Source organism: Anabas testudineus, chromosome 8 (assembly GCF_900324465.2).
Source record: "Anabas testudineus chromosome 8, fAnaTes1.2, whole genome shotgun sequence".
NCBI classification, from domain to species: domain Eukaryota; kingdom Metazoa; phylum Chordata; class Actinopteri; order Anabantiformes; family Anabantidae; genus Anabas; species Anabas testudineus.
Window position 1 is genome coordinate 8498903 of NC_046617.1, and position 26784 is coordinate 8525686.

The following is a 26784-nucleotide window of genomic DNA, read 5'->3' on the forward strand; positions in this document are numbered from 1 at the left end:
CATAAAGGTGAGAGCAGTATGGAAAGTATCAGCTTCCCTCACTGCTCGCTTGAAAGCAGCTACCCGTCGCCCTGCTGCCTTCCCACGGATCTGTTCCCGGTTTGGTTTTGTAATTCTTTTCTTTTTGTTAGTGACTACAGGCTGTCACACAAAAGTATGAGGAACAGAGAAACTGACAGGCAAGCAGACAGGCAGACAAATGATGTATGAGCAGATTATGAATAAAGTGAGAAGAAAAGGGGAGGGGGAAAAGGAGAGAGGCTTCATTGTTTCGTTGCAAGGAGAGCATACGTACCCAGTACGTCTGAATCAAAAGAGAGTGGAGGAAGACGATGGGTGGTGGGAGAGCAAGGGGGAGGATGGGTGCAGGGCAGAAAAGACAGGATGAAGAGAGAGAGAAGAAGCCAGATCAGACTCAGGCAATCAGAGCAGGTATAAAAGGGAAAAAGGTGACACTTTCAGGTCTTTGGATGAGGTTCAATGATCCCTATGGTTCATCTTTTTTTGCCTAAGTTGTATCTGCAGTATGTCAACCTGTACAAATGACATGAACAAATGTTGGTACTCTTCCACTTAAAAGGAGCAACCCTGACTAAGGCCTCTGCACCAGCCGACAGGTAGTGTAGCTCATTCTTCTGCAAACTGTTCCAGCTGTCCCCAGACTGCATGCTTCATCTCTATTATTTAGATCAGGGCTCTGATCTTAATCTAATTTGTTCTTTATATTGTGACAGACAATATGTTTTCTGAGCACGTATAAAGTAAAATTTAACCCAGACAGTGTCTGTCACAACATAACCTACGCTCATCTACGCACACGTCTACGTGTTTTGTAATCAGACGTGTGGAGATGTGACATTTTGAAAAGAGAATCTGTGGTTGTAGGTTAATTCTTCTATACAGACTTCTCTATAGTTGGTGCTTTGATATTTAAAGTATATCAGCATTTTATTGTTGTTACTCAAAACCTTGATCTAATGCAAATACAGGCAGGATACTAATCAGTACCATACCCAATGTTTATCCATCAAATTTAAGCCCAGAAAAATAATGCATCCACAAAATAAAAATAATGTTTTCATTAGAAATGAATGAAAAAGCAACAAGTGTAATGCATTTTTTTGACACCGGCCAACAGGTGGGGCTGCAGCTGCTACAATATAAATAAACTATGGAGTGAACAGAAAGAGAACTGAGGCCCTGTCAGAGCTGAAGTGGACCAGACTTGTAAATTGTGGGGTTCCTTTTTTAAGCTGTAAGGGTACCAACTAATGTGTCTGTATTTAAGTTTCCCAAAATTCATCACCTACAAAGTATAAGGCTAAATCAAAAGCTATCACAAGGACTTAATAAGTAACGCAACACGCTCCAGAGGAGTGCGTTTTTGCTGAGCAGCAGGGATTTAACTACTCACCTTACTGCAGTTATGTTCAGATCAACCCTGTGAGATCACTATTGGTTATGGTTAGAAGTGTAAAGCACACTTCTGGCCACACACACGCACCCATCAGTGATTGTAGTTGCTGAGACATTCTAAGTAACAATATACCACACATAGAGTATAATAAATTCATCATGAGGCATGAAAAAGCAACTCCTGCATCTAGAGCTATTGAAGCTACTGCAATAAAACATAAACTCAAAGTGATACAGATATGAAACACAGATAGTGAAAGATAGTTCAATGGATGTTGAACATCAACGTGACATGATGAACATTTGAATGTTTGCTAATTGTCTGATTTTTCTTGCCGTCTGATTTCCCAAATTTGGATCCTAATTTTGTGAGTTATCTTAAGAGTTTCTCTGCATGGCGCTGTCGCTCCTGGTCTGTTCTCTTACCCAGGCTGGAGCGGGTACTTGATCGTTCAATGATGGTGTGTTTGCTGGGGTTGTTGAGGACCGAACGTTTGGCCAGGGAGATGTCCGCTGTCACCCGTGTGATGGATATCCTGTATTAGTGATCCAACACATCAGTTGTTAGTGGGTTGGCAAACAGAAACCTTTTAAACCAGAGTGACTATGGAACCTCATTCTCACCTGCCCTCAAACTTGTGTTTCAGAAAGTCAAACAGTGCTTTCTGCATCATGTCTGTCACCTGAGGCAAAACATCAAGCATAAGACAGCGTGTACAATGGAAGCAACTGTTCAACAACAACGTGTTGCTCTTTTTTTCCCTTACCTCATATCCTTTGAGTGACGGTCCAACTAGGATGATAGGTCTCATGGAGGGAACCACATCGTACGGAGGGACATGCTCCATCTGAGCCATGAAAAGGGCAGCACCCACATTGCACTTAGTTATAGCAGTATTTGAATGTGCAGTCACACAAGCCCAAAAAGCTCACGCAGATCACATAAATCAATATTAACTCAACACAAAAGCCCCACTCCCCCCTGTCCTCCTTCTTCTCTGCGAACAGTCACATTGATGGATGGTGAGATTCAGATGGTGAAGTCTGTTCGTTTTATTGACTGCCTATAAATGTTCGTAGGAAGGGATCAATTTCTCACTGAAATCACTCCCGTCTATATCTCAGACTGCCGTCGCACATAATTAAAGTGTCCATAATTAAACCAGACACCAGGGTGTCAGGAGAGCTCTCATGGCTGTGCTGCTGCTCTACCACATACGTCACCCTTCATACATTTTCCTTTTTTTGTCACAGATAATCAGCTCAAGTTATCACTGCCACTAACTAAATAGCTGCAGTTCAGGAAATGCACTTTTTACATCTTTGCATCAACGTCATTTAAAAATTATTAAATGTAAATACAGTCATTTATGCACATATACAGATTTTCCCCTACATTTTGTTTTAAAAATTTACATTTCAGGATATTTAAAATATTAAATATACATTTAAAGAGCCCAGACATACAGCATTGCAGTGGCTTCCCTGGAGCCATTGAAACAATAACACAATAATACAAAGATTTGTACAGAACACCCACTTACACTAACAACCCATACTGCAGCACATGAACTTTAGGTTTATTCATACATTATGAATCATGAAAGCAATGATTCATCTATAAGGACTCCATAAGCATCTGTCCTCTTTAGAAACCATCTGTTTTCCAGTGAAAATGGGATGAATACACTCACAGGTCCTATATACTTTGACAACAGTCAAATTTAAGCTCTGTATTCCATGTACATGTACGCCCCCCCTTATCTGTGTGCACAGTGCGGCCCTTTCGGCAGGAGATAATGCTAAAGTGCCCCGCTCTCCTTTATTACATTACATAAAACAGAACTACCGAATCTCATTTCGCCTCATTTGTATTCGCAGAAGCTAAAAATACATATTTTAAAAGTTTCCAAATGGCTCTTGTCTCTAAGGGACAGAGCTGGTGCACTGAACATAACTATAGTGCTCATTGGTTTTGAATAACAAGATCATAGTGTACAATTTGGAGTGGTGAGTAATAGAGGGGATGATGATCATAACATAGTACTGGATGATTCTATTATACAGTTTACCAGGTAAATATTTCTAATTTGTCTAACTGGGATGAGGATCTTTTTCTCCACATTTTTTTTCTACATAATGGGTCTTTGCTCTGCAATCTTAAGTCCTAACCTGTGATTTAAATTGTACTGAAAAGCATAAAAACAGCTGATTATGGGCTACTGTTGCCTAAATCAGCCATTATAAATGGAAATGAAAGCATGCCAAGACCTATTACTGTTACACTCTGACTAACATGCTGTGGGATGGATATGCACCTGCATCTGTACATTGACAGCTGTGACATGGGCTCTGAGGAAATGACAGGGGTGTCAAAGTAATTTCCAAATGAATCTAGGAATATTTTTTGCTTGAGCGTGTCCTAGGTAGTAAGGAAATAAAGTATAGAATAGTCTACAGACTTTGCACCACAAGATACCACAAGAAGGAAAATGCAAGAGGAAGAGGATGAGGAGACAGAAGTTGAAATGTTAGGAGTTAGTTTTGAGAACAAACCACACTCACCGACTTCTGTTTCTGTTTAGCTGGGCCACCTACATTATCATTAGACATAGAAATCAGAAGAGACAAAAAAAGCACAAAACACAAGAGCACATTTAGTCATTGACAAGTTAGGATTGGCGGGAAATTGGGAAACGATCTGGTCACTGTATTAAAACAGAGTTTATACAGACTGCATCCTCTGTGACTGATATGCAGCAGCAGCCATTTCAGACTCTATCAGTTACAGCTCTCCCCGCTCACAAGCACAAAAACGAACATCCAAACAAATCTCAGTACTATCATCATGAGCAGAGCCTGAGGGGCCAAACAGTGTTAGATTCAGGATCTACAGTAGCAGCAGAGGCGGTTCAGTTGTGAGTTAGTGAGAGACGGACAGAGCAGTGAGAGATTAGACCTGGCCTCAGCTTGAAAGAGTAGGGGGACAAATGCAGGAGGGAGGCTGGCGAGGTAAGTAAGGTGTCCTGGGCCCCTAATGTTACCTTCTTAAAAAAGGGCAGTCGGTGTATGTTGGCCTGAGGGGATGTTACGCTGCCTGATATGCCCTTGGAGGAGCGAGGCTCACCCTGGAACTCAGGGGGCTCCTCGACATCCAGGTCGATGGGGTCAACATCAAAGGCCACTGTGGACGTGTCCACATGAGCTGATGGGGGAGGGGGGAGGGCGAGTGGTGCAGAGAGAGGAAGAAGAGGAGAACAGAAAGAGAAAGGAGATAGGGGAGAGAGCAAGGCAAGGTGAGGTAAGAGGATGAGAAAATGTAAAAGAGGAGGAGCAAAAAGGGAAGAGCAAATAGAGAGAAGAATGTGAGACGCATCCAAAGAGAGGCATGGAGGAAACTGTAAGAGATGGCACACACTGAAAGAAGTGACACGGTATGATTCAAACTGGAAATAACACTGACAAGAGATTCAAAAGGAAAACATCAGATTATCATAAAGCAAAGCGCAGATGGGCAAACAATCACATAAGCAGCTCAGGAGAGAGTGAATTCAGGGTGACAGGAAAGGAACAAAGGTTGAAGTGCAGATATAGAAAGAACAGGGTAAAGGAGTGGCTGCAGAGGAAATTTGAAGATATCGGGGAGGAATTAAGCTGAGAGGGAAGCTCGGGCTGGGAGTACATTTTATGTCGGGATTATTGTTGGCGATGGGAAGGTGTGGTTGGTGTGGAAAGGGTGGACAGGGGCTGCAGGTGTCTTATTTTGAAGGAATAGTTCACTATATAGGCAACAGACACACTGGCCTTGTTGTTAACGGTTGGATTTGAAGATTGATGGCTGTATTAGCCATGCTGCTAACACACTGGCTGTATTTGATTGAAAAAAACCCTTCAAGTCAGTTGTTTGTTTTTCCACATTTGCACTTGCTTCTCCCCTGCAGTCTCTGGATACTGAGCAGCCGTTCTGTGTCATCCCGGTGATGCACACACAGGTCAGACATACTCATCAAGTTTAATGAGTGTGGTCCATTCCCGGCTCTATTTCAAGCCCGTCCTGTGTGCTAATGACAGACCTCCCAAGACCTCTCTCATTTCACAGAGCAACTCACTGAGACATGCCGTGATTCATCATCATGCTTGACTAACTAGCCAATTAAAATCCTTATCTAAATATCAAGTACCCATCTCATCTTGCTGTTGCTCACTCTCTCTGTCAAGATTACATGAGAGCCCACACAAACATGCACGCAGAGTCGGCCAGACCCTGTGACCTCACCTGTGCCAGGTGGGGTGGGCCTGCGGGTTCCTGTGGCAACGTCCAAACTGGAGCTTCCTCCAGATTTACTGTAGTGGAAAAACACAGGCACAAATCACTGCTTGGTGAAAGGAAGATGATACCGTAGCCTCTCAATGCTAAATACATGGCAGTTCTTTAACTGGACTGATTTTTAATACACACAGTAAATGTATTTACACATTTTAAGACAAATAATGCAGAAAACCATAAAATTCCAAAAGGTTCACATACTTTTACTTTACACACTACAGTTGCATAGAAGAGTCCAGTGACTCACTGCAGTATTTCTGTCTATTTTAGGTCATTTTACATTGGCTGGTGGGCGAAGTATTACTCAGCTTTGACCTATTTTCAAAAGTGGGGTTGTTTGTGCCATTGTAGATGCGTAAGGTTTTTCGTAGGGCTACCTGGAGCTGAGTCGGTTCTGTCTCATCCTCTGCTCCTGCAGCAGACGGGTGTTCTCCAGTTTGACTGGGCTGGGGATGAAGCCCACCTCGCAGCCCTCTTTCACCAGACGCCCGATCCACCAGTCATTGTTGTACTTCTGCATACAGAGCAGACAGCCAGGCATCAACAACCAATAACACACCTACAGTACATGTACAGTACATTTACAGGATCTCAGACAACCAGACAACCGATCTACGAGTGGCATAAAGCATTTCACATCAAAAACAGAATAACTGTGGCTTTTTATCATCAATCATTTAGGGCTTTTTGTCTTAATCTCATCAAAGCTTTAAAAGATAATTTCAAACATAACATTGTCAACTGGGCACAAGTTACACTATGGCACACTTTCTATGTCTTACTTTATTATCAAAACTGACATAATTATGATCCAGCAGTAACCAAAAGCAGTACAGAGGATCGGGCATGTCTGTTTTCCTGTCTTTTTCTTCCAAATATCGATCACCCAATATTGGATATGACCTGCAGTGCTTGTTTCTACTAACTCCCCCTCATGGTCTGGGTGAAGTTTAAACAAAACGAAATAGTGCCGTGAGTTGCAACAAAACCTGAACTAACTTCCCACCCACCAGCAGTATTAGGTGTTTTTTCTCTACATACCTCAGACATTAATTTACGTTTAGTGATTATTATTACTATATTATCACAATAATAACTTACCTTTAGAAATTAGAAAAGTTGGAAACAACAATGTACAATTCCAGCTCAAAGATGTGAAGGTATCTCTGAGTGTGTGCAAACAAGAGATTAATAGAGTTTCTGGAAGTTCAAACCTCTTTAATGTGCAAGAAGTCTTTGGCTTCAAAGGATATGGCCATGCCCTGCACTGGAACGTCATCACTGGGGCCGGGGTTGTAACCAACATTTGTCCGCACAGCAAATGCCACCGGTTTGGTCTGGTAGTAGAGATGGAGAAGTCAGCTATCGTTACGCAGACAGCTACTTGTCAAAAAATATCAGACCTCACACCATGTCCACCACAGGCAAAACAATAGACACTGATCCAAACAACCATGTTATACGTACAGTAACAACAGTTGATCTCTGACCTTTGCTTTCTCAAGTGTGGCAAGAGCCTGTCTGTCAGCTTCCTTTCTCAGAGCCTCGGGATCCTCCTCCAGGGACACATCTGAATCTGACGGCCGGCTGGTGTAGGAGTCTGCAGAGCCCTGAAATGCACAGTGAGTTCACATATAAAGTTCAAAAGTGCACCAACACATCCAGAAAGTCAGTCGCTGGAGGAATGAAAAAGAGAAGTACACCACTGGAAATTGCAGGATGAACTCAGTGGCATCTTGCTCTACATTTAAATGTATGAACTATGCACCTCTTTGTTCAATTTTCCATTATTCTAATGGTATTTTACGTCCAGTCTCAAATTCACTTTTCGGTGGCGGCCACAGAGAAGTGTTAACTGCAGATTGAGAAGACTGTAATTTATTTGTGGTCAAAATGTCAAGACTGCCTTGAGCAGTGTAACCTATATAAAACACAAAAAGGGCTCTGGCCTTCATATTGCATAAAAGCTGACTGTGCCGTTTGAGGTGGCGAGGCTGCATAACAACAAGTCAACATTTCTGCTGCAGTTTCAAGCGAGGCTGAGGTGTTAAATCGTTCTGCACAGGTACAACAGATTCAATGTGTGGGTGTGTCAAGTAGGGAGAGAATGAAATGGGGATTGGAAAAAATGGCCTGAGGACTGTTTATACTATTAGCAGGGATATAAATTTCTTATGAAGTGGCTACAGTTTCAAACACATTCACCACTCATGCACCGTAACTTGACTCTCTCCCACTGACCCTCATACAGACTCCCATACCACAAGAAAAACCTGAGCCTCCTGCGGGCTCCAGGCACCGGCCCACTGTACTGTGCAGCAGAGCGGTGCAGTGAGGGAGGCAGCCTGAACTTCTGAAGTGTTTGAGTGTTCAGTTTATATAACAATCCCACTTGTTCTTGCCTTTTTTTTTTTTTTTTTTTTTTGCCTTTAGCTGACAGGCTGCCTGGCGCTTTGTAGGAGGTGCTGACAAGAATGCGGACAGCTGAATGTGCCAGGCAGAAGAAGTGAGTCACTAGGTGTGGGCTTTTAAAATAGAGGTGAGAATGCGCAAAGATGACATACGCCATATGTAATGATGATGAAAAATTCCCTGCTACAAAGTAAGCACATGTCTAGTCAGACAACACACTCTGTGAGCACAACAAATATCTCCGGATGCCTCAGTAATTCTGTGCCAATACCATACCTCAGTTTTGGTACAGATAGGAAAACAAGGAAATTCTCAGCACCTCAGCGTGGGGGATAGAAACATGTATTATAATTTTATAAAGAGTCATTTTAATCTTTGTCTTTACGGGACTTGGGAAGTACTGTGACAATAAAAAAAACTTCATATATCGATCGATGTCATTGTGGCTCCATAAGCAGCTTCGCAAAACCAACGGTTGGTCAGGGCTGAAGACTACAAGTTTGAAAATGAGAAATCATTTAAAGCTACAATAAGCACCCCAAGCCAGTGCTAGCATGAAACTCCAAATCAATCCACCTTGCCCTCCTCCCTCTGCTACGGTCTGCCCGGAGCTTTGGGTTGTTGGCAAAACATGGGAATACTCCAAATCTGACTGATCAAGCAGAATTAATTTTAAATCTGTGATTGGTGAGAACGATGAGCCTTACTCAAAAATGTTTTAGAAGCGAATATCTCTGTCCCGCTGCCAGGCTGTTCAAAGAGTCTGGATCACTGGAGGCTTTGACTGCCCCTCTCCACATTGAGATAAACTTTGAAGCATATTTCTGGTAATAAAGCTTCATACTGTGTCTTCAAGTTATTAATTAAGGACATAATGAGTTTGATACCCAGCCCTTCTGTAGTCTTTGCTCTCAACTTGATGTCAATTAATTGTTTTGTTAGTGTTTATTTGCAATCATTGTATTTATCCTAGTAGAAGTATGTCATATTATATCATGCATGTAAAATTTTATATAGACACAAACCTCAAGACAAAAGATTTAAAGAGACATGTTTCTAGTTATAACCAGGAAAACGTGTATAAGAGTAAAGCATCTGTGTGATGTGTCAATGTTTGCGTGTGCATTTCTGTGTGATTAATGCTCCTCTAGGCCTTTGATTACCATCCATGCGTCTCTGTATGATTTGAAATGACACGACAAACACAATTGTTGATTCTAGCTCAGCCACCTGTCGTATCGAGGGGCTCTGTGACTTGGCAACAGCGCACCAAATGTAGACACTCCCTGTTGCCAAGGCGATGGCTTGCTGCTCAACTCATCCTCGGGCAAACCATGCCCGCTTCCTGTTTCATTTACTCATACTCAAACACTCGCAGCGGTGTGCCTGCATCCCACTCAAGTAGAAGGAATCATCCTGTAAGTGCCGTGCAGCAGCTAATGAGGACAGTAACAGTCGCCCCCAACTTACCGCCTCTGAGTCATCTTTTAAATCACGCAGGTGCATCCCAACATGGAGCGCCCACTAAGTGAAGGTTAACAAACCTTGATGGGGATCCCACGAGAATGTTTTTAGTAAAAAAAAAAAGTCAGAATGACATCTGAAGCCGCCTGGGCCCAACCCGCTCGCTACAACAGGTTGGTGATGCAGCTGAACGAGTGAGAGAGAGTGGGAAGGATAGGCTGTGACTCTGTGTGTGTGTGTGTCTCTGCATGCGTATACGTGTGTGTTTGTTATATATGACAAATGCCTGTGTCTCTGAGTCACTCGCAGATTTGATTGATGTCACCCACAACCAGGAGTAAGAAGAGTCTGAGAAGGATAGACGAACGCATGAGCACAGACACAGAAGTCAATACTTACTCTCCATGTGCGATAAATAAAAAGGTGAAGGTGGAGGAGAAGAAAAATAGTAACTGATCAATAACCTCTCTGCACCCTTTGTCCCCAGAAACCTTTCAGAATGTGTCGACAGACTGAGAAAGTGAACGAACACTCTTGTGAACACTCTTTTCGTCTTCTTCTCCTTTTCCTCTCAAGTCATTAGGTTGTGTGTCTAATTTAGCTGCTTGCTTCACTTCACATACAGCTCCCGTTCAAAATAGCTACAGGCCACCTGATGGCAGGGTTGCTTTCCTATTGGCAGTGTCAGACTAGAGACCCCAGCAGTGTCATAGTAACCGTCTCTGCAACTTATTATTACAGGCAGCCGGTGAGAGCTGCATCAGGAAGGAGACAGAAAGAAGTTATTAGAATTAATAGGGAATGAAATACCAAATGAAGGGTGGTCTGTGAAGTATTTTCTCACACAGTGAGAACTATAGAGAACTATAGAGAGCTATACATCTAGTCCAAATACTACTGCACTGTCACAGATCACAGATCACAGAGGGGAACAAAAGGTTCAGTAATTATCCTGAAAGTGAACCATGTTTCTCCTCCATTTTTTGCACGGTGGCTGCCACAGTGATGAATTTACACCACCTTAGCAGTGCTATTGAATAAATGGAAGGGGGGGGGGGGGGGGCGGGGGAACAGAGACGAGGGAGGTATTGGAATAAGGATTGAGGGCGGGATGGCAAAAGACAAGTGCTTTGAATAATGAGGGTTGAAAAGAGTCACCCCGCAGCAGGGAAATGAGTTAACATTGTTTCTTCAGATGCAACGGCGCCTTTGTAGATAGTTTAAAGAAAAGGATCAAAATGGAAAAAACAAGGAATTGTTGGAGGCAGTAAAGTGGATAAAGCTTATAAAAGTCTATAAACTCATTGATTCAGCATTTATACTAGTTTCATGTTCATTTGTTGTTCTTAACATCTTGTGTTGCCAAACAGTGTATGACTAAGAAGTGATTGCCATCTGGGAGCTAACACTGTGAACCCCTGCCCTGATAATTAAACTGATTAAATACCTTTATACTTCTAACATCAGCTCACATGATGTGAAAATGAAAAAACCAAGAGAGAGAGAACATCAAAATGTCCTTGTCTTGTTTTGCTCCGGCCTCAGTCATCAAATATCACATAAAAGAACAACAGAAACAGCCTCAGAGCCAACCAAAATGTACCGACAGCCGAGACCCGGCTCCACTGATGTATTCAGAGCACATTCAGAGTGAGGTAAGCTGAGTTAGGACAGACACAGGTAAAAGAAAACAGCAATAAAAGGTGGACAAAAAATGGAAGTAGTGTAAGTGTCGCAGAAGAGGAGGCTTCACAAAGGACAGATTTCCTGTCTGAAGCTCATGACCGGTGGCTGGAAATGGCTACATCCCTCCTCTCTCTCATAGTAGCGTCATGGCAACAGTCTGGACAGTGTGGAGATGACTAGAAAGATGAGTCATGGACCGAACTCACCAGAAACCCCCATTTACAACATAATCAACAGGTGCTAATTATGCATTTTAAAAAGATTTTCAAGGGAATAAAATCCCAGTGAGTTCAAAATACTTTGCATTTAATGTTTATGTTTAGGGCTGAGCAATAATGTTAAAGTCCCTTTCACGGTCTCTTTAAGGGATTAATGTTTTATATCAATAGTTGGATTTTAAAGGTATGATTTAAAATTTTTCATCATTACCGCCAGTACAAAACCTGAATTTACTGGAAGTTTTTTACACAATATCAATACATTATTTGATTAATAAAGTAGTAGTTTTGCAGTTTTTTTTTACACATTTTCCATTCAGCCACATAACAAACTAAACCTAAACTAAACTAAACTCTGTGATTACGGTGTGAGGCTGGACAAGGGCACTACAGGTAAAGTGGATATGAAATAATCATCAATCACGATACAGTTAAACAGCTAAATTAGGAGAATGTATTTATTTTTTGAGCAGCTGTTAAGCAAAACTGCCAATGATCCAGCTTACTGTCCTTTTGTTATCATAAACTGTATGAAACTTGAGCACTGAGAAACTGAGAAGGACATGTTTTGGAAATTTTAAGGCCTTAACAAGTAATCAAGATTATTACCTGCAGAACAATCAATAATGAAAACAATAGTTAGTTACCTAAACCTTACATAAATGGATCAAACTCTTCATAACTCTTTAAATGTAAATCAAAAACCCTTAAACAAGCAACGATATGGACAGCAGAATTTAAAATGATAACACAAAATAACTATATCATATTTTTATTTACAATAATTTGTTCTTTAATCAATAGTCAATCAAGAAAATGTTAAATGATTGACTGTTTAGGTCATTTATCAAGCAAAAATAACAACTGCATTTTGGGTTAGGGTTAGAATCTATCTTCAAAAAAGTTTGAAGAAGATAGCTCAACTATTTTTTATACTTTTTTATATAGTATTTAGATTCAGTAATTACTTGATAATAAAAAAATTTTTAGTTGCTGCCATTATCATCACAATATAATTCCACTAAAGGTCAATTTATAAAACTGCCACTGAGCATTAACTGCAACAAATGATCAAAAATAATCAGAACCCAATCAACAGAGGACAAATAAAACCATGAAGAAGTCTTGTATGTTGCTCTGTACTGGTATTTCCTAAAGTACATGATCCAGTCAAGGCCCGTCTGAGACAGGAGGACAACAGTGAAAGAAGCCCCATGAAATGGCCACAATGCTGGAACGACCAAGCAGGCATCGCACCCAGCAGCAGAAACGACCAGGGGGACTGCAAGTCTAATTAAAAACACAGCGCCTTTCCAGCAGCTGTGGCCCGGCCCAAAATGGAATCGCACGGTGCGGTCAGGAGAGGGGGAGCAAAGAAAGCAGCAGACCAGGAGATATAGAGCTATCAGCAAACGGGCAGCAAGTGATGTTTTACTTTCATATGTCAGACAAAAAGTGTCTGAGAACTCCATACACACAGTACGTATACAGGCACGGAAACTGCTTCTAGTTCAGGCACACACAGCAAAAAGTGAACAGCTTGTAGATTGATCTAGATTCCCCTTACCACGACAGGCCTGTGAATCCTCTCAGTCCTCTCCATACCTCGTTTGCCACACTCGCCTCACCACGGCAAACCAGGAGGGCAACGCCAGAGTCCGCAGAGAGAGTTACGTGTGTATGTATGTGATACTGGCAACTAGTGCGAGCCCCTGCCAGTTAGCCCGACAAGTGCATAAGGGTAAGTGTGCGTTTGTGAGTGCATGTGTATGTGGTGTGTACGACAGCCAGAAAAGAGTGCCGCATGTGTGAAACCAGGAGAGCGCTCTCTTAACCTCCAACCCCTTCACACACACACACCCACACACACACACACACACACACACACGCATCCCACCCCACCCCACCCCACAACCCAAAGGAACGTGAACCTTGTATAGAGGAAGGGAGCTGGAGCTGCCTCGGGGTCGGGTTGCAGGACTTGTGCTACATTTGCAAAGTGGGGAAATATATTTAGCCCTGGTGGGGCAGAAACAGAGACGTGAACGCACTGAGACCCAGAAGGAGGTTTGGTATGCAGCCGTCAGCCATTCAATGCCCTGGCTGACGTGGGGGAAAGGCTGAGGCAGTGCCCAGGGAAACCCCCACACTTCTCTAAACCTCAATGCTTCATTATTCTCAGCCACTGTCCTGATCTCATTCTCTCCCCACCACTCGATCTGTCCCTTTGTCAGTCTATCTCCCAGAAAAGAAAGGTATCAGACGAGTGATTAATATGGATACGAGGACAGGTAAAAAAAAAAGGGGGGGGAGGCATTGCTTCAGTTCAATAGCAGTGAAGAGAGGACATGAAGCGTAATAATCAGGGCTGTAACACTTTGAAGCAAATGGCGACTCACTACTTATGCCTTTGAAGTCTGCTGAATAGTTACTGCTCAAAACACTTTGTTTCCAATTAGTTTTTTTTAATATCATCCACAATACTAGATTTTATACATTACACTGTATAACTGTGTGTTAACTGCAAAAATGTATGCACCGCAAAATAGTTTGTACTATAGAATTAGGACACTGTTAAAAGCCTAAAGGGGGAGGTCTACAGGCACCTAGGTGTGGTAGGAGGGGTGGTGGCAGTGGTTGAATGTGTCCACTAGAGGGAAACCTCTAACACATTGGGGGTGGGGGACCACTGCTTCCTCTCTTGTGTTAGCTGATGACAACACAGTCAGCTGTGCAAGGTGGGAAAAATGGAGAGCTGTTAACATACCCACCAGTTGGCTCCACATGCAGCCAGACACAGCAGCAACTGGGGCTCTGCTGGCATCCGTATACCAGCACTGATGGGATGGCTGCTCGTCTCTCATTGTGATTTTACTCTTGAAACCTTTCACAGATGGCAACCAAAACCAAGACATAATAACAGAAAAAAAAAAAAAACTGATGGAGCTCTGGTATTCTGGTGACTGAAATCAGTCAGTGTTTGGGATGCTACCCAAGCAGTAAACAAAATGTTTCACTTCTAAAATGCAAAATGATTCGTGGTCCACACCATAGATGCAACATGTGGCCACTGCTTACACCAGAGATTCATGCAAATGGTGGCAGCATCCTGTTTCACACACAAAAGCTACTTACAAGTTTCAGTAAAATTAGCAATGGCTCTTGTTTCTCATGCATAGGTTGCAAGTAAGTTTGTTTGGAGTTGCCAAAATGTGAATATTAAAGCAGACTGCAGGTGGCATGTTGCAAATGGGGCGTGGTGGTCTTAACCCTAAGACCACCAAGACCTCGCTACAAAATCAATTTAAACCACTGTTGTCTATTCACAGGTTTAAATTAATCAGCAGTTGTAGCTAGAAGTTGTTTTATCCCAATATAAACGCTTCACGGTTTAGATTTATCAAAATGGGACCAACTTGGACTGACCCATTTTAGAGACTTTTCAAATGAAGGGTTCATATATCATTTTGACAGGGCAGTGGTCTTGAAGCTGGAAAACACTGTGTTACAATGAGACATTTTGTTATCAGTCACTGATGAATACAGTACATTAAGTGGAGCATTGAAAAGGTTGCTGCATTGTCTAATTGAGGTTTTCCAAGCAGTACCTCTGCAGTTTGTCCTAGTTAGCAACAGGAAAATATTGTTGATTAGACTACAGTGCATTACAGAGAGATGGAAGCTACATTAATCTAATAAATGTATATTAGTAATGGTGTGTGTTTAAAGCTACAATATGGAACCTGTGCTAGCACTAAAATGAGGCTCATAGTCAGTCCTTTTTGCTCTGCTCAGTCCTTCCTCTCCCTGCTCTTCTACACTCCACCATGACCTGTCCAGTGCTTCAAGTAGGCACTGCCATTCAATAAAATAAGAACGTGTCAAAACAACATTTCAAATCACATTTAGATACTTTTCAGAGCTTCTTGAAAAACTTACATACTGTATCTTTAACAGTGAGTTTGCTAGACTGAGTATAAATGTGCTGAATATAAATTTGGGTTTCAAGAGGCATTGTTGATTATTTTAGGAAATCTGTGTGTTTTGTTTTCATTTCAATGACTCTAAACTATTTAATTTGTAGAAGAGCAGGTTCAGCCTTGGGCTCTGGTCCTCTGTAGGACCCTCTCTGTGGGCCACATCCCACAGGATCCATCAGTTAAATTGGGACATATTCATCTTGAGAACGTTCCTAATATAACATTATGTTGTATGTGAGCATTTGTTTTCTGGCTGTTAATTCCACAATTGCTCCAATAAAGCACATGTGAATTATAAAGTATACATGATTTCTGTTCACTGACATCACCACACAACAGCAGACATGATGTCTGTTCTACAGACAGTCTGTGCCTCACAATGCGCACCTGAAGAAGCAGCGCTTTTGTTGAAGTCAACACAGAAACGGAGAGTGTACAAACACGTAGGCCGCACCCACACACACACAAACACAAACCCATCTAAACATCCTCTCCTTCGTCTCTCCATCCCACTGTGCATGCACACAGAGGGAGATTCAGTTGCTTGGTTGCCATGGAAACCGGGCCGAGTGTATCAGCCAGCTCTACCATCGGCTGATTGTGGCTCTCATGTATTTTGTGTGTATGTGTGTGTGTGTGTATGAGTTTGCACTTGCGTAGGTGTGTGTGAGACTGTAAAGCCTATACATGGCTCAGCTTTGAGTTGTTCAGGGGGAGGCTAAAATAGGCTATATGTACCTATAGGGGGCTTTTTCTGTATGTAAATGCTTGTGTTGTTTCACAAATTGTGTGCCGGTGTAAAGACACTCATAGATACTTTGTACACTCAACGGCTGAGATGCTAAATCAATTTTTGGATTACGTGCAGCTTCTCAACTGTTTAAAATCCCCGTTCCTTCCACTGCCAGGCTTGATGAGTATAATGCTGTGCAACGGCACAAGGCATGGGAGGATATTTATCTGAGGAAGCGCTAAATCATATAAGTAATGAATTCCACATACAGTGTGAGCAATTATGAATCCTGCCTAACCGGCAGTCCTAGTGCATGTGGTCCGACACCATCACGAGTTGCAAAGTTAATGAAGGACAAGGCAGTGGGAAGGTTGAAGTGTGCAGGCGAGGATGCAGCTAACCTTTAGGAACCACAGGCGAGCTGGGCTTCCTGTGTTCACTACCACTGTGGTTTTCATTTTTTTCTATAGCAACACTGTCACTGAACAGGTAAATGTCATTCAGCACAGGGTAAATCATTTCCTCTTACAAATGAAGAGGTCATGTGGAAAAAGGGGGACTCATTTAGCTATGGCACACTGTGGCTTTGAGAAATGTCATGTCCAGACAAGGACTGCTCCGCGATTCGCAAGCATGTGACGCCATAAACCCTAAACTCCCCGAGGAGAGACGTTCCTGTCTGAGATGAGAGGCTTCTTACTCATCCTCAACAACAAAATGAATCTCTGGTGTGAGGCGACTGTTTCACAAGCACTTTGTAACTGAGCTAATCAATGTATCTACATCTGCAAACCGGGGTGGGGTTACGGCCAGAGGGGAGTAGAGCGGGGGTGAGTCTAACACCTGGGGACTGAAAATCACCATGTGGGCCCTGGAGGAGTCTCTGCTAATGTCTCTAAGCTCCATCTCTGTGGCAATGCTGCAGTCACAGGAGCTTTACTGCTTTTTACCAGCAATGTTGTCAGAGTCATTTCAGTGTGTGCAGTGTGTTAGCTGCTGTGAAACACACAGGTGAAAAAAGAACGATACTCCATATTCAAAGACAAGAAAATAAAGGGTTTCAGTTTTTAGCTGTCACAGTGCTGCATCGAAGCAGATAAACCGAGGTAAATCCTGACTTGGTAATAACAGAGAGAACGCTATGTCTAAGAGCAAGGCAAATTAACTCTGCAGTATGATAAATGTTCCTCTTATCAGAGCAGCCAGAAAGCGTATTTTATGATTATGTTGGTTCTTACATCCTCCTGTGCGAACGCATTAACCTCATATTCATTTGATAATTGTCATTTTCTCTAAGAACAGAGGTGAGGTCACATAAATTTCCTTGTTTCTTTTAGCCAAAAATGTACTTAACACCAATAGATTACCTGCTAAAAATGACAGCCCAGCCTATATGTTTCTCTTCCTACTGTATGCAGAAGTTAAATTTAACAAAAACAAATCAATAATTAATCATAAAATATGATAATGAGCCACTGAACTCTCAGTAGTCACTCCTCACTTTGTCTTCATTAAACTTGTATGAACTGTTCATTACGTAAATTGAGAGGAAAGTCTAGTACGTGAGATAGCAGTCTGGAGGAGAGATTAGGTGTGAAACTTTACCTGTCGGACGAAGCTGTTTGAGGTGGTGTCCGACGAGGTGCTTCCATCTGAGCGCTTGAATCGGCTCTTCCTCTTGGCGTACTTTCCCTGAAACCAGAGAGGTTGGCAGGCAGGGTGGAGGAGGAAAAAGACAAGAAGAGGAGAAAGAAGTTTAATTGTGTAGCTTCACATTAACTTGTCTTGACATATTTCTTAGAAAACCTTGTTTTTAAAGGAGGCTGACAGCTACTAACATTTGCCATAGAATTTGTAAAAGCTTCTGAATATGATCAGACAGTGAGATAGAGCCGCAGATAAAGAGAGGAAGTCGACTGGAGTAAATGTGTCCAGCGCGTCCATGAGCAGCCTTCATTACTTGTCATTTTTCATGTGCTGATGCAAACTGGGACCTTATAATCTGATTGGTAGACCCCTGGCAAGTGGCCCATCCGGGTTGGGCAGAGGCCACACATTACATTATAAGCCCACCCTAGCCACGTCGCCATGGTTACACAACGCTGACTAATTGCATTTGTCTGCAATCGGGAGGCGGCCTGTGTTGTTCTTCCAGCATGAAAAAAGAGAAGTGCTGCTTAAGACAAGGTGTAGAAATAAACATCAATATGTTCATGTTTCCATACTCAGAGAGCACATACAAATATTGGTGGTAGAGCATTTGACTGCAGACTAAGAGGTCTCAAATTCAAACCTGGATGCCCCCTAATTTACTATCACATCTCATCTTTCAGTAGAGAAAGCGACATGGCACAAGCGTATGAAATTCAGTGGTGTCACATTTTATTCTTCAGTTTTCTTTAAGTTTAGTGACTTAAACTATTTATTAGATTAAAAAAATGACACTTTTCTTTCAACTGACTCACCGGCTCAATATAATATGCTCATACCCTGAAACAGCGAAACCTAATTTCTGACAAACTATGTTATAATTGTGTGTTAATACAGTTAAAAGTCTGGATTGATTTGAAAAGGCAGCTGGTGTGTTGTGGGTGATTATTGGAAGCTTAAATATCAGGAATTTGAGAGTCAATTATCACACTGCAACCGTTTAATTAAAAATATCTACTGTTTTAACAATATCTCACTTCTTGTGTTTTATGGTTGCTCTACAGTAACATGTACTGGTTTTTATAATCATGGACATCAAACCCCCTCAAGATGTGTTTTAAAGTGCTAAATGTATAAGTATAAAGTTTTTATATTGATGACTGCATTAAACAATATTATAGACTGATGCATTTGGTGTTTTGGACAAACATCAAACTACCACTGGAAAGAATTGTTATCCGTAACCACACTCAAGTGTTATTATTAGTCATTTTCAAATGATACTCTGCTCCCATACTGACACAGAGAGACACAGATATTATCCTTGACTGTAATTTATTCTCTTCACAGGGACATTTTGGTAAATATTATGTTTAGGTTTTCACATAGATTCGCTTTATTCACAATTCCTCACATACACTATCTTCTAGCAGACCAATGCACACACACATACACACCATACACTGCTTCAACATTACCGATCTGCTGCCTCAAACCTGTCATACTGTATGTCTGAATATCTGATGTTATCTGTTCTTGAATCAGCAGCAGAGATCCAGAGACATGTGAACAACCGGCCAAGAGTCTCCTCAGTATTTTGTTATCACTGTCACATCATGTACGACAGTTTAGACCGCTGTCCTGCCAGCCTTTAAACAAACACGACCTGTTACACCAGCGCCAACTGGTTCGAATATAGAAGCACAGTGTGGCCGAGAGGCTCCCGATGTTAACAGTTAAAAGCGAAACACATCTGTTACACACTCCTTTCCAATAATGGAGCTCAGGAATCTATTAGAATTTATTTCAAGCCTACTGTAGAGCAACAAATACTGCACCTAGCCTTTTTGTGCTTGATTTGCTGTTGCTGATGCATAAGATGAGTACACAGCGAACTAACGGCGATACACCCAGCGAGTTAACAGTTGAATGACAGAAGAATGATTACTGTTTTTTAAATGTTTCTACTTGTGAATGTGATGATACGGGAGAAAAGGTGTATCACTGAAAATTAAAGGGTGTCAATATTGTTGGCAAATCTGTCCACCTACACTGACTGTCAAATGTATTCAAGTTAGTGTCTCTCTCTATATTAAACCATTTTAATAGTAGTTTGTCCACATGTGTAGGGCTTATGACAGTATTTTTGGCTCAACACTGTATATGATAATATCCTATCCAGTGTCTTTTGCTATTAAACTGGGCACTAAAAACCCCCCATGTCAGCTTGACTTTTTACAGGCCAGGTCTTGAAAAGCAAAGCCTATGCTTTTGTTTCAAGGATTCCTTGATATAGCTGGAAAGGAGTGAATTTATTATTACTTTACTGGAGGCCTTTTTAGGTTCAGATGTTTTCAAGTGTGAAGGTTATATGAGGTGTCACACAAACCTTGAGGTTATAGACTTTTGCTACTATTCCTGCAGCTCAACAGCCTAGGGGAAAACACAGAAGAGGGAGTTTTCCCTAAAGTTATGCTCAGTTTAATACTACAATTAGCATAATTTTGGAAGATCCACACTTCATTTGTGCAACTCAGGAGGCTGAAGCCTTGAATACAGTGGCAAGAAAAAGATATAGTTTCCATTCTGTTGGGTCATTGTCCTGTTGCATCACCCAATTTCTAAAGAGCCTCAGCTGAATCTCACATTCTCAAATTATCCTGAAGAATTTTTTGATACACTTGGGAATTCATCTTCCCCCCAATCACTGCAAGCTGGCGAGGCCCTGATGCAGCAAAGCAGGCCCAAATCATGATGTTTCCTCCACCATCTATTCAGGGCCTTTTTCACAAACTTCAGGCGTTCAGCAATGTTCTTTTTAATAAGCAGCTACTTCCTTCATGGTGTCCTGCCATAGACACTCAGCTTATTCAATGTTTTACCTACTGTAGAATCATTAACAAAAATGTTAGACAGTTCCAATGATGCCTTTTGTTTGTTGTGCTCTTGGGGTCATTTTGACTGGCCGTCCACAGTCCCGACATGTCTCCATTTGTAGATTGTTTGACTATATGGAGTGGTGAATTTCTAAAGTCTTTGACTCTTTAACTTTGTAACCCTTTCCAGCTTTATGTAAATCAATGCTAACACCTTGATCCAATTAGCTTTTTTAAGATCATTATTGAAAGGGTTCACATACTTTTAATCTCAGTGGATGGATGGAAAACCATGAAATTACAAAAGGTTTACATGATTTTTCTTACCACTGTATGCTTCAGATAAACATTTGAATTTATTTTTGCACACATCGGAGAGTGTGGATTGTGTCCATCTCTTCGTATATTTAAAGGAGATGATCTCATTATACAGGTTTTGAATATCCAGATAATACTGTAATGACTCACTCACCTTGTTAATTGCTAAGATCTCACTGTGCAACACTATTAAGCAATCAAAAAAGCTGTTAACAAATCCCCAGTTCAGTTATATAGTTTAAACCCAATTATTTGTAAGTGAAAATGAAGACAAACCCACCTCAATCACAAAGATATTCAGATAGTCAACAGTAGTGTAAAGTGAAGCAGCACTGCAAACCATCAATAGTAACATTGGACAACCATAACATTCACTTCTGTTGTCATTTGCAAACAAACGATTTAGATAAACCGATGACACCATGGATCTGTTTACAACCTGTTAGATAATCTGCCTGGTCACGACGCTTGCCCTGCTGGACAGAGATCATGACTGCACTACTACCACATGATTTCATTAAGGATGTGCCGCAGGAGATAGCAGAGTAGTGTGTGTGTGTGTTTAGAGGGGTCTCTACGATCACAGTCGCGACGGGGCAAGTTCCTGTCAACAAAGGCCAGGGAAATGCCAAAGGAAGTAGGGAGGGGAGGCTTCCTGTTGGTAAACATCCACTAAGATTAAGTGTATAATTAAAGAGGGTGTTGTGTTAGAGCCGGGCGCTTCAAACTGGAAGGCGGGGAGCGTGGAGCTTGGAGGGCGGATGGTGGCATGCACAATATCACGACTGAAATGGAAACTATATTACAGGGAGATCCACGCTGATCTGCAATCGGATGACCATCAACAGACAACAAACTCCTGTAAGAGACCTCCAGGCACTGAATTCGGATCACTTCATTTCTTCTTCTGTGGTACTGACTGGGTTCAAAACTCAGGAAATTACAAGTGCGGTTCCCTGCTTGGAAGAGTTATAAATACACATACCAGCATGACCTGCTGCAGCTCTGCGTGAACTTTATATCTAATTGATCAGATGTGCCACACAAACACACACACACACACACTCATGCAATCGCATAAATACACTCACACTCCCAATTCCTCCTGCCTGGCCCTGCATGAGGGGTCCATCTGTTTCTCACCACAGCCTCGCAGCAGATAAAGATCTGATTTCTAAAAACAGACGGAACAAGGTGAGAGCAGGATGAAGATTGTGGGGCATTCAGAGTGGACGGAGAAGGAATCATGAGGGGGAAGAAGAGAAAAGAAGAGAAGGAGCTGGGAGGAGTGGGAGTAAAGAGGAGACCTGTCCTGGTTTAAAGCACTGGTTGTCTGTGGCGAGATGTTTTTTTTTTTTTTTTCCCTTCTTCTCCAGAGAGACAATGACTGAGCTCAGCGTGGGTGTGTTTGTTCTAGATATTCTTGTCTTTCTCTCTCTCTCTCTCACTCACTCACTCATCCATTTAAGCTGTTATGACTAAACATGCCCACAACATCATGTCACATCCTAAAAGACACGGTCTATTTGTGGTTATCAAAAGTGTGACACCAATAAAAGTTGAGGGCTAAAACTGGAAAAGAAGGAAAGTTGAATTTTTGAGAGTGAAAGAGGGGTGTGTTAGGCAACTTTTGAAATTTATTTTAAACACCAGCCACCAGAAAGGTGATGAGCTACTTTACAATTAGAGATGGTTTCAGATCTGAAAACTCGATTCATATTACTTAAAAAAAAAACCCCATCATCTTCACATGAAGCACGTCAATAATCTGTGTGCCCATCTCCTTGGTTAATTACTGATTAATTAAACAGGGGCGTGGCTTTCATAAGGATCCAATCAGCAGGCGGCATAACAACGTTACATCATATCCCCATGTATGGTTACACACAGGCGACTTACTGAGAGCAACAAAATCAGCTGCTGGACACAGGCCAAGGATGAAACGATAAATCCAAAGAACATGCTCCCTGTAATTCATTTTTGTTTCCTCTTAAATCCCTTAATTCAATCAAGAGTGGCTTTAAATCAGAGAAAACAGCATTTGAGACTCCCGAAGGCAAAATAGGCGAGTTAATTGCCGAACAACCTGTTAATCTTCACAAGTGAAACAGCTTCACTGTTATCAAAAAGCCTATTTCGTACAGATAAACCAAAGTACACGCAGAGTATTTAGGTTTTTCTGTCACAATCTTTCTGCCTCTCCCTCGTTTGTGCTCCTTGCTCTTACCTGTGTATGTGGATGATGGTCGAACATGTCCATTTGGATCTCCTGGGTTGAGGTCGAAGGCGTCCTGGACATACTACTTTTCTGTACCATTGATTTAACTTTTTAAAAATCTATTTTCAGTTTCGTGTGTTTACGATGGTGTCGACAGACTCATCTTTTTCTTTTCTGTTCAGGGAGGGTAGAGACGCTGATGTATCTGTAGCTGGCTGCTATTATAATGGCAACAGCTGCCTCCCTCCAGCCTATAGCGTTACACACTGGCGCACCAGGCTTTTACACGAGAGTCAAGTGAGCGGGATGACGCCACTGCACGTCCGGTCCCTGCTATAAAATAAAAGAAAAAGCACAGTCAACGCTGGCTTTACTGGGCTAGATATTATTCCACTTGATTTATGTAATATAATATAATTATTTGCAGTTATTTTACAGTGCTGCTACTGGGCTAATGGTCGTAACGATTCAAAATTTATATCACATTTAGTCATTTAGCAGACGCTTTTATCCAAAGCGACTTACAAGTGAATATTTGGAGTAAATATCTTAGAATTTTACAATAGATGCATTCAAAATACAAGATACGTTCATCCTCACACCATGAAGATCAAAGGCAAAACTTTCCCCTACGACATGCTTTTATTTTGAAGGCAGTATCCTCCAGCCGGCAGTGGCTCATGTTTCTGTCGCTAACTTGACGCCCTGTGCGCGCTCAGCAGGCTCCAGCTGGGAGCAGTGGTCCACGCCCCAGTGAACAGACCCCACCTTCACTTATCGACTGATGGGAGAACCACAGATGAGGGAGACCGACACACGGTCACACAGAGCCACTGGTCCCCGCTCTGGGATCCAGAGACCAGAACTCCAGGGCTGTAAAGAGGGCGAGAATGATTCAATTTCACAATTAGTTTGTTGCAGCCAGAAGGCTCAGTATCTGAGGTTTCCATGATTTGATGAAGAGGGGGCTCCTGCCCATGTGGCCTCCAGGAAAAAACACCTAACTCTACCAGCTCCAGGGACCCCGGTCTATGATTGATGTAGTGCTGACCCAGTGACAGATGGGAATAGGGTTGATTACCTGGGTCAGAAGAAGCAGAGTTTGAATGGCAGAAGTACATGCTGTCAGGGACCTTTCCCTTTGTGGATAAAGACCTTAAAAACAAAGGTTGAAAAGTTAAAAGTGGACGAAAGTCAGGACAAAGTGTGGACGAAGCTCTAATGCCAGTGATTAAAGACATAACAAACAAATTGATTGGTGATATTTGTGGTATTTTAAACATTGAGTCCTGATCAGCTGAGAGACATACAAAATTAAATCAATCATAATAACCTTGGTGTGTGACGCCCAGGACTCTCATAAACCAGTTTGAGTGTGACTCTTAGATGAAGGCAGCTTTTGAAACACGTCTGTTAAAACAGTTACATACTGAGGTCACAGAGAATAAATGACATTGAAACTGACTGAATTAAGTGGACCTGTATAAACAAGGGGATGATTCATCCACCTCCACCTCTCATAGAAATCACCCTGAGAGTTGGTGACGAACTCCCTCTGAAGGGAAACCTGCGTGACATTGTGATCAGAGCCGTTGCCGTTAAACGGGCACCCACGAGGTCGTCCTCTGTTTCGTGCTTCCGGTGAGCTGGGTAGGAGGAGGCCTTGATGGTTATTCTAAAACATTTAATAAAAATGACGAGCAGGGGAACAGAAGCATTGTGTGCTTTTGAAAAGAGGATAGCTGAGACCCTGTAGCAGCTGGTCAGCATCTTCCTCAATGAAAACATAATGTTCAGCAGCAGAACACAGAGTTTTGTTTTTATCGTCTGTGCAGCCGTCCAAGGTAAGTGGTGGCTTTCTTCACTTCCCATTCATGGCATTTAGTTGATGGTCTTCTTTGCCACTTTCCGTGACTTCAATATGAACCCAAAGGGCAACAATGCTTTTGCCCAATTAAATATTACAATAAATCTGTCTATTAATTTGACCTCTTGTGCGACGGCGTGAGTCCGTTAACTGAAGGACAGAGATGTACTTTAATTACAAATATAATTCACTAAGAAACTGGATTCAGACATATTAGCATGATACATGAAAATATGTCAAAGTGTACCACAGTCAACTTTAAACTGGAATCTAGCAGATATTCTGCAAAGACAGAATTATTCACTATACGCAATCAGCATTAATTGAAGTACTGTATTATATTAGGGTTATATGTATCCACAACATTACGCCCCTCTGCACATGAATTTACTAAATTATTTTTAAGGTTTAATCGCTGAATTATATGATTCCTTTGGGTCACTATGTTCTGGTAAGGCTAATTAGCTTTTGATTTGCAAATTAGCAATTCTGTTCGAATCTGTTGAGGCAAGACACTTTTTCTTTAGTGCACAAGAAAAACTTCAGTCAAATGGGGATGGTGTTTGTGCCTGTTTGTGTGTGAACATGCACTATTTGCAAGGGGTTTAAACATGCACAGTAGCTTAATTATGATCAGGTCTTTGGAGTAGTTCATGTGTCTCATGAGATGACCTGATCTAGGTGATCTGACCGTTTGCGCTTGGTGCAGAAGTCACTAGCTGAGCACTCCAGCACATCTATTATTATTATATATGAAAAGACTGGTGACCTGTCCAGGATGTACCCTGCCTCTTGCCCAGTGACAGCTTGGCTTGGCTCTAACACCCCTGTGCCCCTTGAAAGGAAAAGCGGTTAGGATGATGGATGGATGGATGAATGGATGGATGTGAAGGGTTTTATTGTCGATGTTCTCTGTTCAGCACATTCCTCTGCAGAGAGGAGAGCGGTGTCTGTTGACGCTGTGGTAGGAGGTGATCCAGCACTTTGGATTGTACTTTGCCTGGAGATGATGATTTCAGTTTGTATTCTGGGTTACCAAAGGTAGAAAAGTCACACAAGTGCTCCTCATGCACCCACACTGTGAGTGTGTAGCGTTGCCACGGTGACGGGCTGCTGCTAGAGAGTCGAGGATGCAACCTTAATAAGTATCCAGTCAGATGGTAATGTACCAGTTACCAGCTATTTTTACAAATGTAGCCACTCACTAAACCACTCACCGCTGACATGTATTGTTTTTAATAGAAACCATTCAAAAGCCCACAGTTGAATCTCCCTCTTACATGGTCTTTATGGTCATACATTGTTTTTACAACCCTGAATCTTGCATTGCAGTCCCCCAAAACATCACTAGACTTGTTATTGTTAATTTTATATTATTAATTCATCATTATGAGCGATTTTGCGCTGTTAATAGTTTGAATTCCACAGTCCATCACTTACAGTATCAAGATTCTTTCGCTTCGTGCAACATTTTGGGAACATGAACTTTTATCTTGCTCTTGCTTTGTTTCTAGAGACTGCAGCAGAGTTATAATGACAGTACCCAGTTTAATTACGTGTTAAAGGCAATTACTATAGCTTAGATATAGATAGATTAAATGTCAGCCCACTCCTAAACC

General features: G+C 41.8%; 1 protein-coding gene across 2 annotated transcripts in view; it reads right to left on the bottom strand.

Moving 5' to 3' along the window:
- The window catches only part of cacnb1 (calcium channel, voltage-dependent, beta 1 subunit), a 28757-nt gene extending 5215 nt beyond the window's left edge, over positions 1–23542 (bottom strand). The window contains exons 1-10 of one of the 2 annotated variants that reach the window (XM_026355875.1): positions 23308–23542; positions 17842–17928; positions 7234–7353; positions 6958–7080; positions 6121–6257; positions 5693–5760; positions 3982–4010; positions 2184–2264; positions 2041–2099; positions 1843–1952 (exon numbers count right to left, since the gene is read on the bottom strand). In XM_026355875.1, the coding sequence (XP_026211660.1) occupies positions 1843–1952; positions 2041–2099; positions 2184–2264; positions 3982–4010; positions 5693–5760; positions 6121–6257; positions 6958–7080; positions 7234–7353; positions 17842–17928; positions 23308–23397 (904 nt within the window). In that variant the 5' untranslated portion in view covers positions 23398–23542. Of the gene's footprint in view, positions 1–1842; positions 1953–2040; positions 2100–2183; positions 2265–3981; positions 4011–4460; positions 4622–5692; positions 5761–6120; positions 6258–6957; positions 7081–7233; positions 7354–17841; positions 17929–23307 lie in introns of both variants that reach the window. The other variant, XM_026355885.1, reaches the window with a different exon arrangement.
- Positions 23543–26784: the final 3242 nt, after the last annotated feature.